General features: G+C 38.5%; 1 protein-coding gene across 1 annotated transcript in view; it reads right to left on the bottom strand.

Moving 5' to 3' along the window:
• Positions 1 to 2,940: 2,940 nt before the first annotated feature.
• NEK10 (NIMA related kinase 10) overlaps positions 2,941 to 17,130 on the bottom strand; it is a 90,623-nt gene continuing 76,433 nt past the window's right edge. Inside the window, 4 exon segments of the mRNA XM_063390851.1 lie at positions 2,941 to 4,651; positions 15,324 to 15,379; positions 15,463 to 15,515; positions 16,910 to 17,020. Coding sequence (XP_063246921.1) covers positions 4,450 to 4,651; positions 15,324 to 15,379; positions 15,463 to 15,515; positions 16,910 to 17,020 — 422 coding nt within the window. The 3' untranslated portion in view covers positions 2,941 to 4,449.

The raw sequence follows: 17,130 nt of genomic DNA, 5'->3' as shown, positions 1-17,130 counted from the left end.
TCTTTAACAGCTTAGATAATGGATCTTCTGTAGGCACTGGCTACCCTCCATGCAAAATGCATTGGCTCTTTCCTACAACACTCAGCATGTCCACTCTGTTGCAGCCAGGGAGGGGAAAATAATCCTATGGAACACTGGGAAAGAAACAGAAAAGACCCCTGATTTCCTGCTTCAAATCAAAGCCTAGGTGGTTGCACATGCCACCAATCCAATTGGAGTTGTCTTGGAGTTACTGGAGAGAAGTCTGCTCCTCTGCTGGGCACTACCTAGTATTCCATTTCTCACAGCCACCAAAACAAACACAAAATTTGCTTATTAAATTATAAATTAACATCATACAAATCCAGACAAAATATAAACAATGATACTTCAAAACACACTTGAAATAAAGTCAAAAGTATTTCTAAGGCATTCGGAGTACACTAGCAGTGTAGAGTTATAAAAAAATTCTGAAAAAAGTTATATTAAAATAGGTTAATTTAAGTGTAGGTTGTTATATGCTATTTCAGTGGAAAATATTATCAGAAGACATACACAATTTGAGTAGAACAGATCAAGGTTGATTTTAAATGAAGAATTTTGGATAAAATAACCGTGTAATCAGTTCCACTGGCAGTCATATACAGTGTGGATTTGCTTTATAATCCATCAGCTTTAACCATGCTGCATTACCTTTCTTCATTCTAGCAAAGCAAAATTAACACTCTGAACTAGAATAGAAATGGATTTTGAGAGGCATCATTGCAGGAAATGCATCATCCATGGTGATTCATGGTGCAAACTGTAGCTACCTGCTGGTGATACCTTAGCAATGATACACCTTGACCCTTAACAGACCTTTGCTATCAATATTGCACCATTGTATCGATGCAAAGGCAGTGTCTGATGACTTTCAACATAACATGTATGTGAAAAGAGTTTTATTACTTTTGTTTTTCGCATTGTCCACTGGGCCCCTTTTCACTGCTTCACAATGCGGGGCACTGAAGCCACAAAGGTGAAATTGTATACTTAAATTGTTATGAAATTAATGCAAATTAGCTATTTAAAGTTACAAATGAACCACTGGGGGGAAAATAAAGAAAAATGTACACAACATACATCTGTATCAAATTACTTATAATTATGTGATGACTATGAAGCTAACAACTTTCAACAACAATAATCACTGAGTGCTTCCTGGTTATTTGCAACAGTTATGGTTACCACAGTAGCAACTGTAGAGAAAAGCCTTTGCACTTAGTAAGAATTTCTTATTAAACTGTAGACAAAAACATACCTTCTCTGCTACTGGAGTGAGACATTTTAATCTACATTTAACACAGTGAATAAATACTGAAATTCTGGAAGTATTCTTAAGTACATCTGATTAGCAGCAAAAAATATATTTAATTTACTTAAGTCTGTTAAAGAATAAAATGATTGCATATATAAAATGTATATAAATGTTCATGATACATTTTATGTACACAGATCTACAAAATGTGTGGCTACAGACATATAATACGAACACAGAAATAGCATTAAAACCAGCTGGCTTTAAAATAACAGTGATTTCAGAAGCAATGCCAGTTGCAAATAGTGAATATTAGCATGCCACATCAGCATTAGAATTTGCTACTATCCAAACGTAAGAAGTGAAGTTCCTTCTAAATATTAAAATCATACTGATGGTATTTAATCTGTTCTAATTCTGGTACAGTGAATCTACATATATTTTCTGTGTGGTCATATTAAAAAGCTCTTTTTCTTTACACAGAAAGCATACATGAATATAAATAAGGCTACTGAACCATCGTTCCACAAAACCTGACTATGCAAGAGCTTAAAAATAATTAAAAATAGAAAATATGTACTATTGCGAATTGTGCTTTTCTCCTAATGTATAAACCTAGAAGCATTTTTCACAAAGCTTCTTGTAAAGTGCTTATGCTGTAAACAAAGCTAAAGAGTATCATCTGGAAATGATACTTGAAGCTGTTCCACATTGGTATGCTATTCAATGAGCAAAGCTTGAGCCTTTGGTAATCAGCCTCTGCTAAAGTACAGGCAGGTTAACTTCATTAGGAACAATTCCAAACCCTTTGTTTAGAATCACACGTTCTCTTCTTTTGCTGGGTAGTTCTTTGTTCCCTTCGGATAGTAGAGATACCTGGGGGGAAAAAAATTGGTAGGTAGTTGGAAGTAAGAATTTCCCATTATTCACACTCACCAGGCATGGGATCAATCTTTGTGCTACTAGCAGAAAGCTGATGTATGAGCACGATGTAGAAGCCAAGGAACCTCAAAGGTCTATCAAACGAAATGGTTTTAGTTCATAGTTTACAACAGTTTGATGCAGAAATCTCGGGGTGAAATTCTATCATTTATGCTACACACTTTGTCTAATGATCCTCTGACTCAAAGTTTATGGACTAGTCTGCACAGCACACAAACAGAATTAGAGCAGCATGGTATCTGTCTCCCACAGATAATCAATGAAGCCTGAATGCAACATAATGTATTTGTGGAACAGCTTTGACTTATGTTGCTGATGTAACACGTCCAGAAACTTCAGCACTATGGAGAACTAGTTGAAAGCAAGTCTAAGAGCATTTCCTTCTCCTTTTCTAATTTCTCTTTAGCTTGCTACATGGAAAAGTAGCACAAAAAGTGACGGATCTGCATCTGACAGATTTATATTGGTGAAACTTGTCTCATAATCAAGCTGTATTATATTGTTACAATTATTCTATGAAAATATAATGTAAAGATTTCTCATAATCAATGCTGTGAAAAAATAAAACTGGTTGTTTTGGTTTTGTCTCAAAATTCTACCAGTCTCCAAGGCAAGTGTAAGACCTCTTCTGAAATTTTCCCAGACTACTTGTATGCATTTCGTATAACTCGGATACATAAAGACCTTGCAAACATCCCTCTATTCATGTGGCCCCCCAGGAAGCAGCGTTATTTTGATTACTGGAGTACTCAAGGATATCAAAGTATTCCAGGAATAAGGAAATGAAAAATATAAAAAATTGTTTATAGCTTTGCATGCACACTATAACAAAGGTAGATGGAAATCCCTAAGCTTGTTATTGTTATTAAAGAAAGATTGCTATTAAAATTGTAAGGTCAAATGCACTTAAGGAAAAACAAAACATATGGAGTACAGGCTGACAGCAAACTTCCACTTTGCCTGCTGTGTGGATAACATAACCCTTGATGAGGCACCATATCTGCACAAAAATTAGAATCACAGAATGGTTGTGACTGGAAAAGGCCTTTACAGATCATGTTGGACAATGCTCCTGCCATGGGCAGGGAAGATGATCAAAACCCCATCCAACCTGACCTCAAACACTTCCAGGTATAGGGCATCCCTGAGCAACTTCTCTGGGCAACCTGTTCCAGTGTCTCACTATTGTCACCATAGAAAATGCCTTCCCTATGTCCAATCTAAATCTACTGCTTTAAGTTTAAAACTGTTGCCCCTTATGTGATTGCTACAGGCCCTGGTAAAAAACCCTCTCTTCTAAGCCCCTTTTAAGTATTAAAAGGTTGTAATAATTTCCCCCTGTATCCTCTTTGTTCTGAGCTTTTGAGCCTGGCTCCTGTTCTGTGTGTCTGCCACCTGCCCCTGCACCTACCACCTGCCAACCATTCTCTCTTCTCTTGGTCAGTCCCAGCTACAGATGGTTCCTCCTCCTGCACATACTAATCTCCTTCTTAGAATTCCTGCATTCTGTCTCCTGTTGTTCTTGGCTTTGCATTATATGTGTGCATATTTCCTAGCTTCTATCTCATCAGCTTTTATTTATCAGTTCTTCGCCCAGGCAGTACTTCAAGATGATGAGACAAACTCACTTTCTGTTCTGATGTCTAGACTTGACCTGACAATATTTCAGATAGTTCAGTACTCTATTAAGGCTACTGTTAAGCATACACCTACTACTCTGGGTTTTTTTTGGAAATTATGACACCGGCACAGATTTGTTAAGTGAAGGATGAAATTCATACCTGTGAGAAAAAAAAAAAAAAAAAAAAAAAAAAAAAAAAAAAAAAAAGTACTTTTCTGGCTAATCCTTGCTATAACACACAAGGTAATAAAGAAAACAACACTAGAATGTTTTTAACATGGGTAAGCAGGGTAAGCCAAAGTTTCTTATCTTCAATGCCTTCATTTAGTGCTGTAGAGACAAAAATCTTTCAGATCCTTCCATGGCGCAGATTTCTAGAACTGTAGAACTCCACAAAAACATGGAAAACTCAGAAGATTGAGAGGGTTTACAGATACAATGTCAGAGTAAGAAAACCAGTTATTCCTTATTTTTACATAATTTTCCCATGATTTGTCTAAGGAAAATCTTTCAAATTAGCTGTCAAAACTGGAGTTGATACTATGATGAGACCTAAAAATTATCTTTATGAAGTACCATGTCAGGAACATGAAGATTTGACTTTCCCTTATCAGTAAATTGATGTTCTGCTAGTGAAAAGGGAGTATTCATAAACAAAGGACACAACAATAGTATTTAGAGGAACGTTGTGCCTGTTAGTACTATACTGACATCCTGGGACAGCTTTTGTTCTGTCTTGTACCCCTACATCAAAACACCTACCTATGTAACTCTGTGCATTTCCTCCTCTAGCCATCATCATTGATGAGATCCTGAAACAGGTAAAAAAGAATTTATCTTTGTATGGCTCTGATTTCTGAACACTGAGGTCAGTTTTATCTTTGATTTCTTCCTAAATTTTCAGATTGTTTTTTATTTAGTCCAAGAGTTCTCAAAATCCCTTTAAACACCATCTTGCTATGACACAGAAGGATATTACATTCTTATCAGTTAAACTGACCAGCTGGACCCAGCTGGACCAAACCATTAAAGCCTAAAAAATACCCCAAACAAACCAAATCAAACCAATAACAAAAAACCCCCTACACCCCCCCAAAAACCCCAAACCCAACAACAAAAAAAGCAAAACCAAATAAGTTCCTCTTTACTTCAACTGAAAGTGTTACGTTCACAGTAGTTGTATAAGAATGCTTGCACAAGAATGATTTTAGACTACACTGATCTTTCTGAATCAGGAATGTGCCTTCTTATTTGATGTTCTTTGACAGAGTTTATCTATACTCTATGCATGATTTCCATGATGCAGACATCTCCAATGCACAGTAGTTGTTCTTAAATCTTTTCATCAAATTGGTAGAAAGACCTGCTTCAGGACTGCAAGAGCAAACCCATCTTCTCTCAGCCAAACAAGTCTGTGATGACAGATGCTTCTACACAAAGATGGAGAGCTCATAGAAGAATGTCTGAGAACTCAGGGCATGTGATCTCTGCAAGGGACCAGAGCCATCTGCCTGCTGTTGAAAACAGTCATTCCCAGAGTCCAAATGCTGACAGCTTCATAAACATGCACTTTTCCTACAGGCAGTATGGACTTCAGGCATTTCTAGTGTCAGAAGACCACTTAATTTTGTCTATACATCATTGAACTGTATCAATGACTTGGTACCTACCAGTCAGCCTAAATTCAGGCCAGATGCTCTTTCATTTCTCCCAACAAGAGGTGAAATGCATCTTTCCACATATCTCATTTCTAAGGATAATCCTCAGCTTGAGTGAAGGAAGAGGTTTTGCATCAATGACAATCCTACCACATGATCAGATTATTCTGGTTCTTGGACCAGACGGATCACTTCTTTGTTCAACACCACACAATGTCATGAATAACAGCCATGTTATCCATCTTTTATACCTAGCAGTATTAATACGAGCCAAGTCTAGCAGTCTTGATGCTAACTAGTTGCTAAAGAGCAATAAACAGTCGCTTCTACAGTCCTTATCATTCTGGCTCACAGGAAAAACAAGGCTAAAATAAATTTTTAAAAAATTAAAAGACTGACTTACTAACCAAAGTGGGAAAAATGTCTTGTTATGGTACTGTAATACCAGGGAAAAAAATTCAAATTCTATGTGTTATTAGCTTACTGGTCATCCATGAAATAACCAGAACATTTCTGCAATTCTCTAAAAATATAGTTAACAATAAGTTTTTCACACCTGACCATTTGATTTTGATATGAAGAGCTGTAATACCCTAGAATCCAAAGCATACATTTTTCCTAGTTTATAAGTCATCATTTCTGTAGATTTCTGCCATTACCATGTATCTTTTGAATGCAGCTTATATCTGTGCAGCTGTAACAACTTGGTTAAAATTTTCTCTCTAGCAAGTGTGAAGAGGCACACTGTGACAATCACCATGTGCAGCAGTGAACCCTGTCCAGCAAGTGTCTTTTAATCTCTCTCATGGTCAAATGTTTGTCATTGGAACCCTCTGTACTCATCAATGTGACAAATATTAGTCAACGTTTAACCCCAGGAGTTGGATGAAATTAAAGCTAGGATCAATTGCTACACCAGGTTTTCATGTTGCTCTTAATTTCTGTAGGATCTGTGACTTAGGAAAGATAGGCCAATACTGCCTCTTAGTGGAAGGACAAGTGACTCAAAAAGTGAGGCAGAATAGAATAGAATAGAATAGAATAGAATAGAATAGAATAGAATAGAATAGAATAGAATAGAATAGAATAGAATAGAATAGAATAGAATAGAATAGAATAGAATAGAATAGAATAGAATAGAATAGAATAGAATAGAATAGAATAGAATAGAATAGAATGGAATAGAATAGAATAGAATAGAATAGAATAGAATAGAATAGAATAGAATAGAATAGAATAGAATAGAATAGAATAGAATAGAATAGAATAGAATAGAATAGAATAGAATAGAATGGAAATAGATGAGAACTTAGAGTACCAGACAAACCCTCAGCTGGCAGCCATCAGAACTGCAAGAGGGTAAATGAAAGATGGTTGCAGCCATTAATGTTTAGTAGTGATGATGATGATAGTAATAACATTAAAATAATAACAATTATGATAATAATAATAACAATAATGGTAAAAAGTACTTCTGTGCTTTGGCAAACTTCTTTACCTCCTTGGGGAACAGTAAAATTCAGCAGAATGCTGGTATGATTGGCTGGCAAAAACAATCTTTTGTATGTGTGAGAACTAGGAATCTACACGGACAACCATTTGGAAGAAAAAAGCAATTAAAAGATACCTGGAGACATTAGAGGAAATGATTCCAGGCGAGAATAAAAAGGAGTAGAATATCTTAGATCACTCAGACATCACTAAGTCAAAAGATCTACTTTAGATTCCAAGAGTGTTGGAGCTGTGTACTGTCATCTATTGTCTAGTTCGGTATGTTCTAGAACATTAAAAAAACATTAACTAAACAAAGTACAAATTTGAATCCGTCAGCCATCTAACAGAATTAAAGAGGTACATTATGTTGAAGAATACTTAATTACATGGTTGAAATTTGCAGGCAGAAAAAGCTCCACTAATGCATTTCTATTTTTGAATTATGGACCAAAGACCAAATACAAATGAGGGCTGCCTTGAAGAGGCACAGTTCAGAATTTGCTGTCATTCCTGAGCTATATAATCCTTCTGGGGATAATACCTTGAGATATTCTTTGAGTAGTTAAAAATGTATAGCTATCATTAGAGCCAGACTTGACAGTTTTGCTCTTCATGAAATAGCTCTTTCTAATGACAAAATTTGTTGCTTCTCTATTTCTAGAATTTCAGTAACAATGGAATAAATTTCACTAAAAAAAGTTAAGAAATTATGTGTAACAATGTATCAATATATGCATTTCATAATGAAGCCTGTTTCCTGCTAGTCTTACTTGAACTGCAACCATTTTTCTTCCTACAAAACAAATGTTGAAGCATTCCTCACAAACAGACATGGTCATTTGAGCTTGTATGCTTTTGGCTGGGTTAGAGTTAAATTTCTTCACAATAATTTGCATGCTGCTATGTTTTGAATGTGTGCTGAACACGGTGTTGACAACCTACCAGTGTTTTAGTCGTTGCTGAATAACATTTACCAGGGCCACTTCTGCATCTCTCACCACCCCACCAATGCTTAGGCTGGGAGTGCACAAGAAGCTGAGATGGGACACAGCCAGGACAGCTGACCCCAACAGACCTAAGGGATGTTCTACACCATGTGGCACCATGCTCTGCAAAAAAGCTGAAGGAGAGAAGAGGGAAGAGCAGGGTGGTATATTTGGAGTTATAGCACTTGTCTTCCCAAGTAGTCATGAGATATGATGGAGTCCTGCTTTCCTGGAAATGGCTAAGCCTGCCTGCTGTTGGGAAGCAGAGAATGAATTCTTTCTTTTGCATTGCTTGCAGGTGCAGATTCTGCCTTAGCTATTAAACTGTCTTTACCTCAAGCCAAGAACTTTTTCACTTTTATTCTTCCAACTGTCTCACCTGTCCTACTTCAGGAGAGTGAGCGAGTAGTTGTGTGGTGCTGAGGCTGCCCATGGGAGTGAAACCACAACAGAGCCACAGCACTCAGCTGAACACATCTCCTGTCTCTGACCACTGCATTTTTCTTATAACTGAGTTTCTCCTTACATGAGGTCTCTTCAAGTAATTTATTAAAAATAGATTTCTCCATGAATTTGAGTATTACATGTGTACTTTAATATAAAAAAGCAGGATGAAATTTTGAAACTGGTATTCACTGCCTTATTCATAAACAACCTCACAACAAGGAGCTTGCCTCTTGTGCAGTATAATATTAAATCAGAAGGTGGAAAAAAGAATGAGCGGCACAATGGATGTGAGCAGAATAATTTGGAAACATTACAGGGTTTTTTATGCATGTTTACCAAATTTCTGTATAAATAAGTAATACAATTGGAGTGCTGAGTAATTTCAGGAGATTAGTGATAAATGGGCACAAGTTGATTATTCAAGATAAAGCTGAGGGTCATTATCCTCAGCTGGTCATTAATCCCCATGAAATGACTGGTATTGAGATAGTAATTACTACCATAATGAAAATAGGGGAAAAAAAGCAGCATGACATTATTCTTACAAAACTGTCAGTTTCTAAAGAATTCATGTTTCCCTCATCACCCAACCCAGTTGCTTGAACTATTTTTAACTCTTTATACAGCTTATTTGTTCTACTACAATTTTCATCTCATTACCTCACTTAAGCTTTGGTTTCCCATCTTATATTGGAATTGCAGAAGGGCACAGCAAGAGGCAACAGTGATAGGAGAGAAAGACAGGGCATATAAATTCCCCCACCAGAAAATAAATACAACGTATTTTCAGAATTTTGTCTGTAAAGCATGTTCCGCAGTGAGGTAGAAGATTGCATTATGATGTTATCTAGCTTATTTTTCTACATTTAGTAGTGCTTTTAGCCATAGCACACATCCCAATTCTTTGCTCTAAACCAGGATTCACCTTTTAGCCTTACAATATATGGAATGGACAATATCAGTGTTAACTGGGTCAGAAAACATGGCTCTAAACTGAAAAACATCTTTAAACATTTGTAATTTTGCAAACCAAGTTTGTGGTGTTTTGGTGTGCCTTCTAAGGACTTTTGAGCCTTGAAGTTCTTTTCCTTCTCATTTCTACTAGACAAGCTAGAAACATATTATGAGCTGAAGGGAAGGCAATTTGTTTCCTGCTAGAAGCACTGTCATTCTGTTTCCACTGGGAAAAACTCACACATGCTGCATCATTATAACTTATAAAATGAAAAACCCAGTCTAAACTGAAAGCTTTTAACGTAACATAAGTAAGTTTAAAAATAGTATTGCCCTATATGTTGCTAAAGCAAACAAGACACAGACATTCATTACTCTAAGTACTTTTTTCTAAAGCTGTTCTCTGAACACTTTTCTAAGAAGGGGATTGCAGGAAACCCACAGGATGGATTGAGGTTCTGCTAGAAAATTTGCAGTTGCTTCTGAAATGCCTCACTATATGTAAAAGACAGGAGGCAGAGCCAGGCTCAGAACAGCTTTAGGCAAGAATGTCTGATGGGATGTTGCTGTGAGGGCTTGCAAACCAATTACTGTGGGATGGAATAAAACCAGGTAATGGTGGATACCGATAAGTGACTTGCAGTGCAACTCAGGAAACTAATTTGTTCTTCTAGCTTGCTTATGTTGTTTGGAGAGTTTGAGGTGAAACCTAATGATTCGTGTCTGCTAGCCAAATGAATCATTCAATACTGGACAGCTATCGAAACAGGACTTTGGCTATTTGGGGAGAGTATGAGCAGCAAAAAAAATTAATTCCTGAAGTTCTTAAAGCTCTGAATGGCACTGAGCAGAACACACTTCAGAAAAGATGGTAAGTTCTCTGGAAATATAGACATGTTTTTGACAGTCAAGGCTAAAGCATGGTCTGTCAGTTTTCTAGAGGAAAAAATATAAGTTATTTGGGAGTATGTCGTAGTTGGGGGGGGAGGTGAATTTTTCCAGGGGGATGTGGGCAGGCCAATCAGTGATCAGGTTTTCTGCTGGCACCTGGATTGGTCACTCGGAGGTTTGGACACGCCTCTGAGGACACGAGGGGTTAAAAGCAAGACTCCAGGGGGGTTTGGCCTCTTTTGGGTTCCGGTTTCAGCAGGGAAACATCTCCTCTTCCCTGCTCAGCTCTGGGCTGAGTGGGGGAGGGGAGCCACGTGGCCGGGCTCAGGAAAACCACGAGGCGGAACTGAAGTAAGCTGGGGCCCCGGGGGGAGAAGAGAGTGAACAAAAACTAGAACTGAGCTAGCCCCATCCAGGCTGGAGGGGTAGAAGACTGTAGAGGTGCCTTCTTTCCTCCCCCCTCTCCCGGAGAAGGTGCTCAGCTGCGTGGGAGTTGCCAAGCCTGGGAGTGCCTGAGCCTGCAGCCCTGCCGGGAGCCAGAAACTGTTAACTCTTTCTGAGGCAGAAAGAAACTTTTTTCCTCAGACATTGATTCTCATGGCTAGTAGTTTCAGAAAAGAAAGAAAAACAGCCTGGGACCGAGATGATAAAGCATGATTAGAAAGAACCCGATGGGCAGGGAATTGAAGAAGAGTGGCTTCTGAGCTAGACTTTTCTTGCATAATGTTAACCATAGACTGAACTCAAGTCTCTTTTGAACATAAACTGCATTTAGGTGGATGCAGCTGCCCTTGCTTTTGCTACAGTGACTGGCACTTGAAGAGTGGAGCGAGCAGAAAAGAGAAGAGAGAGGGTGTGGTGGCGCCCTCTGCCCGCAGAGAAAACAAAGCCCCCAGCCCCAGGGAAAAGATGGGGAGAGCTCGGCATGAAAGCATCCTTAAAAGAGCCCTGTATGCAGCTTCAGCCTATAGACAGTGGTGAGAGCACTGGACATAGGAAAGAGAAAGTGTCCCCTGGCAGACTTGTCCGGGCGGTGCCACGGGTGACATAAAAGCACACAGAGAGTAGACCTGCATTTCCTGAAGAGCAGTCTGTGGTGCAGGAGAGACTCTTCTCTACCTTGCTGAATTGAAGATTGGGGTTTTTTTGAGGGGTGATTGTTTGATTTAAAACCCAAAGGTTTGGTCTGTGGAGGGTAGTGTGTGGAAGGTAAAAACTGAGGGAGGAGAAGAAGTGTTCTGAGAAGTTTTTATTTCTGTCTCTGTGTGTGTTTAGAGTTTTCTATCTCTGTGCTTATGTAATGTAATAAAGTTTTGGTTTTTTTCTGTTTTTTTTAAAGTTTAAGCCTGCTCTGCTCTGTTCCTGATCACATCCCACAGTAGTTGTTAGAGAAAAAAATATATATTCATGGGTGCATTAGCATCTAGCCAGTGCTAACCCATGACAGAGTAGAACCTTGTCTGGGAAACAACATAATAGTGACAGGGCAACCAAGCATAATTATGCATCACAGCAAATAATAGTATTCAAACTGGGTTTGCATGGAGGGGTTTTGGTAGTGGAAGGCTACAGGAGTGGCTTCTGTAAGAAGCTGCCGGAAGCTTCTACCATCTCTGACAGAGCCAATGCCTCCCAGCTCCAGGACTGCAGCTGGCTGAGGCTGAGCCAATCAGAAATGGTGACAATGCCTCTGTGATAAGATTTAAAAAGAAGTTATTGTTCAGATTTAGTTGTGCTCAGAGAAGAGCAGAGTGAAAGGATTATGTGAGAACAACAACTTTGCAGACACCAAGGTCAGCGGAGAAGGAGGGCAGGAGCTGCTCCAGGCAACAGAGACTTCTCTGCAGCCTGTGGTGCAGCCCATGGTGAGGCAGCTGTGCCCCTGCAGCCCAGAGACATCCATGGGTGTGCAGAGATCCACCTGCAGCCCGTGGGGAGACCCACACTGCAGAGGGGAATGCCTGAGAGGAGGCTGTGACCCCATGGAGGCCTGTGCTGTAACAGGCTCCTGGCAGGGATCTGCAGCCCCGTGGAGAGAGGAGCCAACGCTGAAGCAGGGTTCGTGGAAGGACTTGTGATCCTGTCAGGGACCCACGCTGGAGCAGGCTGTCCTTGAAGGACTGCACCCCATGGAAGAGTGACCCACATTGGGGCAGTTTGTGAAGAACTGTAACCCATGGGCAGCACTCAGACCGGAGAGGTTTGTGGAGAGCTGTCTCCTGTGGGAGCAGTCCCACATTGGAGCAGGAGAAGGACTCCTCTCCCTGAACTGTGGCAGGAACAACCTGTGATGAACTGACTGTAACCCTCATTCCCTGTCTGTATGCACCACTTTGGGGGAGGGGGTAAAACCCAAGGAGGAGAGAGGGGAGTCAGGGAGGTATTTTAAAGACTTGTTTTGCTTCTTATTTTCCTGCTCTGATTCTGATCGTTAATACATTCAGCGAATATCCACAAGTCGAGTCTGTCCTGCCTGTGACAGGAATTGGTGAGTGATGTGTCTCCCTGTCCTTATCTCAATTCATGAACCTTTTGTTAAATTTTCTCTGCCCCGCCCAGTTGTAGAAGGGAGTGAAAGAGCAGCTGTGGTGGGTACCTGGCATCCAGCCACGGTCAATCCACCACAAAAAGCACAGTGAAAAAACAAGTTGCTGGTGACAGACCAACAACAGGGTTGCAGTACAATTGTCTTGGATCTGCCAGCTACAGCCAGGACATGCTGTAGTGACACACAATGCAATGGAGACAGACAAAATCTGCAACAGCTGTCATAGACACACCAATAACAAATCTAAGCAATAATAAAAAATCCAACAAAATCTAGACAACATACATCTTAGCTTCTAAGGAGATTCACACCTGTGAGATTTCACTCCATTCTTCCAAAATTCACTCAAAAATCAATTTTGTCTTTGCTACTAATTCCATGAAGAAAACACAGATTAGCACTGATTGTGGATAACATACTACAGGTACTGCTAAAGAAATTGCATGACTCAGGGGAAACAAAATGTGCTTTCCAATTTTCCTGTGCTCCAGTGAAAATCAAAGCACATGCACGAATGTGATTAAGGATGAATACCCCTGGCCTTCTCCAGACCTTGCATACCTGTTGAAATGTACTGCTTGCACTTTCACCTCTTCCCTTCTGCAGGATCAAGAAGAATGCCTTACACTACACTGTCACCCCATGTAGCTATGAAGGATAAGTTTTTATACCTCCCTCAAAATATCATTTTTAAAGATTTAGAATCTTAAGTTAGTTTTCTGCAGAACAGCTACTCTCTAAGGATTTTTTTTTCAGCAGAGCAGAAAAAAAGTTCTGAATAAATCAGGAAAAAAAGACAGTTAATTATTTCACTGCTGTTAGTCCCATGCGCATTTCTGTGGCATTCATATGTTGAAACTACCAGCGTATGTGCCTGCAATCTTGAAGTATGCTCTACATTTCAGCAATTACATTTACAGCAGTAGGACACAAGGGAATGAAAGGAAGTTGTGCTAAGGGAAGTTCAGAATGGCCATGAGGAAAAGGTTCCTCACTGGAACTGTCTCCCCAGGCAAGTGATTGCAGCACCAAGCCTGTCTGAGATCAAGGAGCGTCTGGATGATGCTCTTGGTCATATGGCTTAGTTTTAGGAAGTCCTGTGAGGAGCAGGGAGATGGACTCAATCCTTACATGTCCTTTCCAAATGAGATACATCATGATTCTGATTTCCTTTAACAGATACCTTATTTCTGTAGTAGTTCTTGTAAAAACCCACTGAAGTCCATATTCAGCATACTCACCTCCTTCATTACACTTAATTGAAGTAAGACACTTTACTAGTATGTTTGTGAGATAAATGTCTACAAAATCACAACACATTTGTGTATTTATAATAAGACTTGGTAGACCTCTATGTCTTTTTCTTTTTTTTTATAAGTTGTGCAATATTTTTTCTACAGCATCAAGTCCTGGGAGCTTGTCATTAGGGCAAAACTTTTAAAATACTTGAAAATATTTATAAAGAAGTTTGTTAGATCTCATGGATGAAAAAAGTAATCTGTAAACATAATTCAAGAACACCCTGAAGGTTTAAAGATGGAACCATTATTTTATTTTGGGAGTGTTGAATCATGATTTTCAATACTTTGAGCTGGCAGCTGCAAGACACTTACAAGCTGAAATGCCAGTTTAATGAGTAGCCTATAGAAATATTCAGACTACCATCAGAAATTTTTTGAGCTTGAATCACACTAAAAACTTTGCAGAGACAAAAAATAACTGAAAAATACTGCTGAGCCACCAGGAACTATAAATTCTTAAAACCTCTTAATACTTAGAATAGGGAAAGCAAGGGGTGGGGAGGGCTTATGTTTATTTGTTTTAGGACACCTAACTTCAGTCTCCTAGACTTTAAAATGGGGATTAATGTAGAGACAAGAATAGACTTACTTGATTGAAGTAACTTTTTTTTTGCATTAAATAATATTTGAGATGATAAATATTAGGATATCGGGTGAAAAATATGAGAAATTATAAAGTTAATATATTTTCATTCTTGTGTCAAAATTTTCCTGCAGGAAAGATACACCATCCTGAGGACAAAGCATTTGCCTAGTTTCAAAGACCATCACATTTTTTTCATCCCCTGCACTTTTGTGCTGGTGAACATTTATACTGGCTTTTGTGCTGTACTCAAATATTTTGCTAAATATATCAGCTTTATCCTTTAAACCCTCTAATGATAGAGCATTAAAATAAAATGTATTTCTATGTCATTAACCTTTTGTGCAGATGTGAGTTTATATGGGAAAAATGTGAGGAAATTGCTGCCAGACTTGTATGACTCCTTCATCTGAATGAAGAAAACAAATGTGGCCAAAAAAATCTGCTTAGATTAGCTGATATGTCCCACATACATTTCTTCCAGTCCATGCATCCATGTATTATAATAAAACACCTACTGCACTAAGTTTAAAGTGAATTGCAGTCACATAAACAGGAAGATGATACATTTGGGTTTAGCACATCATAATTAACCTTTCCTTTTTAAATTGACTAGACTGACCTGTTAGAAGAGAAACTGTAATAACCACTTTCCTCTAGAACCTCTTCAATTAGAGCCTGCAACATAAAAGAATTAATTTCAGTGAGTTTTGTTCATTAAGAGTAATAAATTAATAAATATATGTAAATACACAGCTTACCTGCAACTGCTCATATGTCGTCCCTTCTGCCGTGCCAGAAGTGCCAAGAATGCCTTAAAGTAAAAGGCAAGTAATGTTATACTACTGAATTTGGGATTTATGCTCCCTGATCAGCTTCTTAGCAATTCTATATCAAACATAATGACAAGACAGATGTTTCATGATCAGTAACTCCCACTGAGCACAGTTACCCCCTGAAAAGGTGGGGTCATTTTATGGCATGATATGAACATTTGACACATACACATTATGGAAGTATTCTAACCAAAGAAAAATAATTTAAAGATTTAATGTAACTCAAAAATGCAACTTTCTTATTTTTTCCCAGTTACAGTGGAAATTTACAGTGGAAAGGCCACACAGCCAGCAACAATTTGTGAGGACAAAAGTATTGTCTGCAGGTTAAGAGATTCAAAAATTACAGATAATGAGCATCCCAACAAATTGCATTATCGTCTCCAGGAACAAAATAATGCTTATATTTAAAGTGATTGTTAGGAACTCATTTCCTACTCAAATATCACCCTTGATACCTAGTATTAATTTTGTTTTTTGCAATAAGCTGTGGAAGAGATATGCTATTTTCAACACAAAGACCATCAAAACAAGTTTTTCACTCTTCTTTCTGGTGCCACAGATTTAAATGTTACTGTATCCTGTAGTCCATGGACTGCAACACAGTTTTTTCTGTATTTAGAAGAATGTAAATGGCACAATCAGCAAAATACAGGCTGTGCTTTTCCCTTATGTCCAGTGCACAAAAAATCACATGACAAAAAAAGTCTCTGAACCAGGAACTGTAGCTCCCCACCCCAAGTGATGCAACAGCTGGTAGGTGCTTATGATTTGTCTCACTGAGTATCACTAGTCCAAAGTAGAATTGACACACATATTGATATATTTTCTAAAGTATATATATGTTTATGTGTGTGTGTATTTTTCTCTCCTCAAGGTTGCATGGCTTTATCTAGCTATGTAATTAAATCAACTCATTGCAACTGTTTCAAACATAACAAAAGAACAAGATAGGGCTTTAAACAGAGTTGACTTAAAAATCATATGCAAGGACAGGTAAATCCTAAGTATGATGTTTTCAGTTGCAAATATTTCTATTAATTTTCCTGGATGAGCCATAAATTATTTGCATCTTTGATATTTCTTTATAATTTCAAAGTGTACTCTCTTCAATCAATAGAAAGTTCCAGCAGTGCTGAATTGTGTATTTTACCAGGAATTAAATAAAACAAAACCCAACCAACAACTCCAAACCAAAATCAAACAATCACCACCACACCACCCCACCCCCCCCCAAAAAAAATCAGGATGCTCAACATTAGCTTGTTGTCCTTAAAGACTGATCTTGGAGTAGCAATTCCTTCTTCTTTGATACTGTACACTTTATTAGAAATATATATGCCACTACAGAAGTTTATGATGCTTTGTTTACCTTTTCTATCAACTGGAAGCAACATATTTCCACCTGAAGAAAGATGCACCCCATGGCAATCTGCTGTGAAGATATTGGGTTCAATCAATTCATGAGAACCTTGCAGCAGATAGGGAAAAAAACCAAAAACCAAAAAACAAACACCTGAAATGTCCATCCTTCCCATTTGCCAAAACTTCTGACTTCTAGGAGACAGCTTACCCTTTCTTATGTTTCCCAGT

This window comes from Prinia subflava, chromosome 1 (assembly GCF_021018805.1).
Source record: "Prinia subflava isolate CZ2003 ecotype Zambia chromosome 1, Cam_Psub_1.2, whole genome shotgun sequence".
NCBI classification, from domain to species: Eukaryota; Metazoa; Chordata; class Aves; order Passeriformes; family Cisticolidae; genus Prinia; species Prinia subflava.
This window is presented reverse-complemented; position numbering and strand designations above follow the sequence as displayed.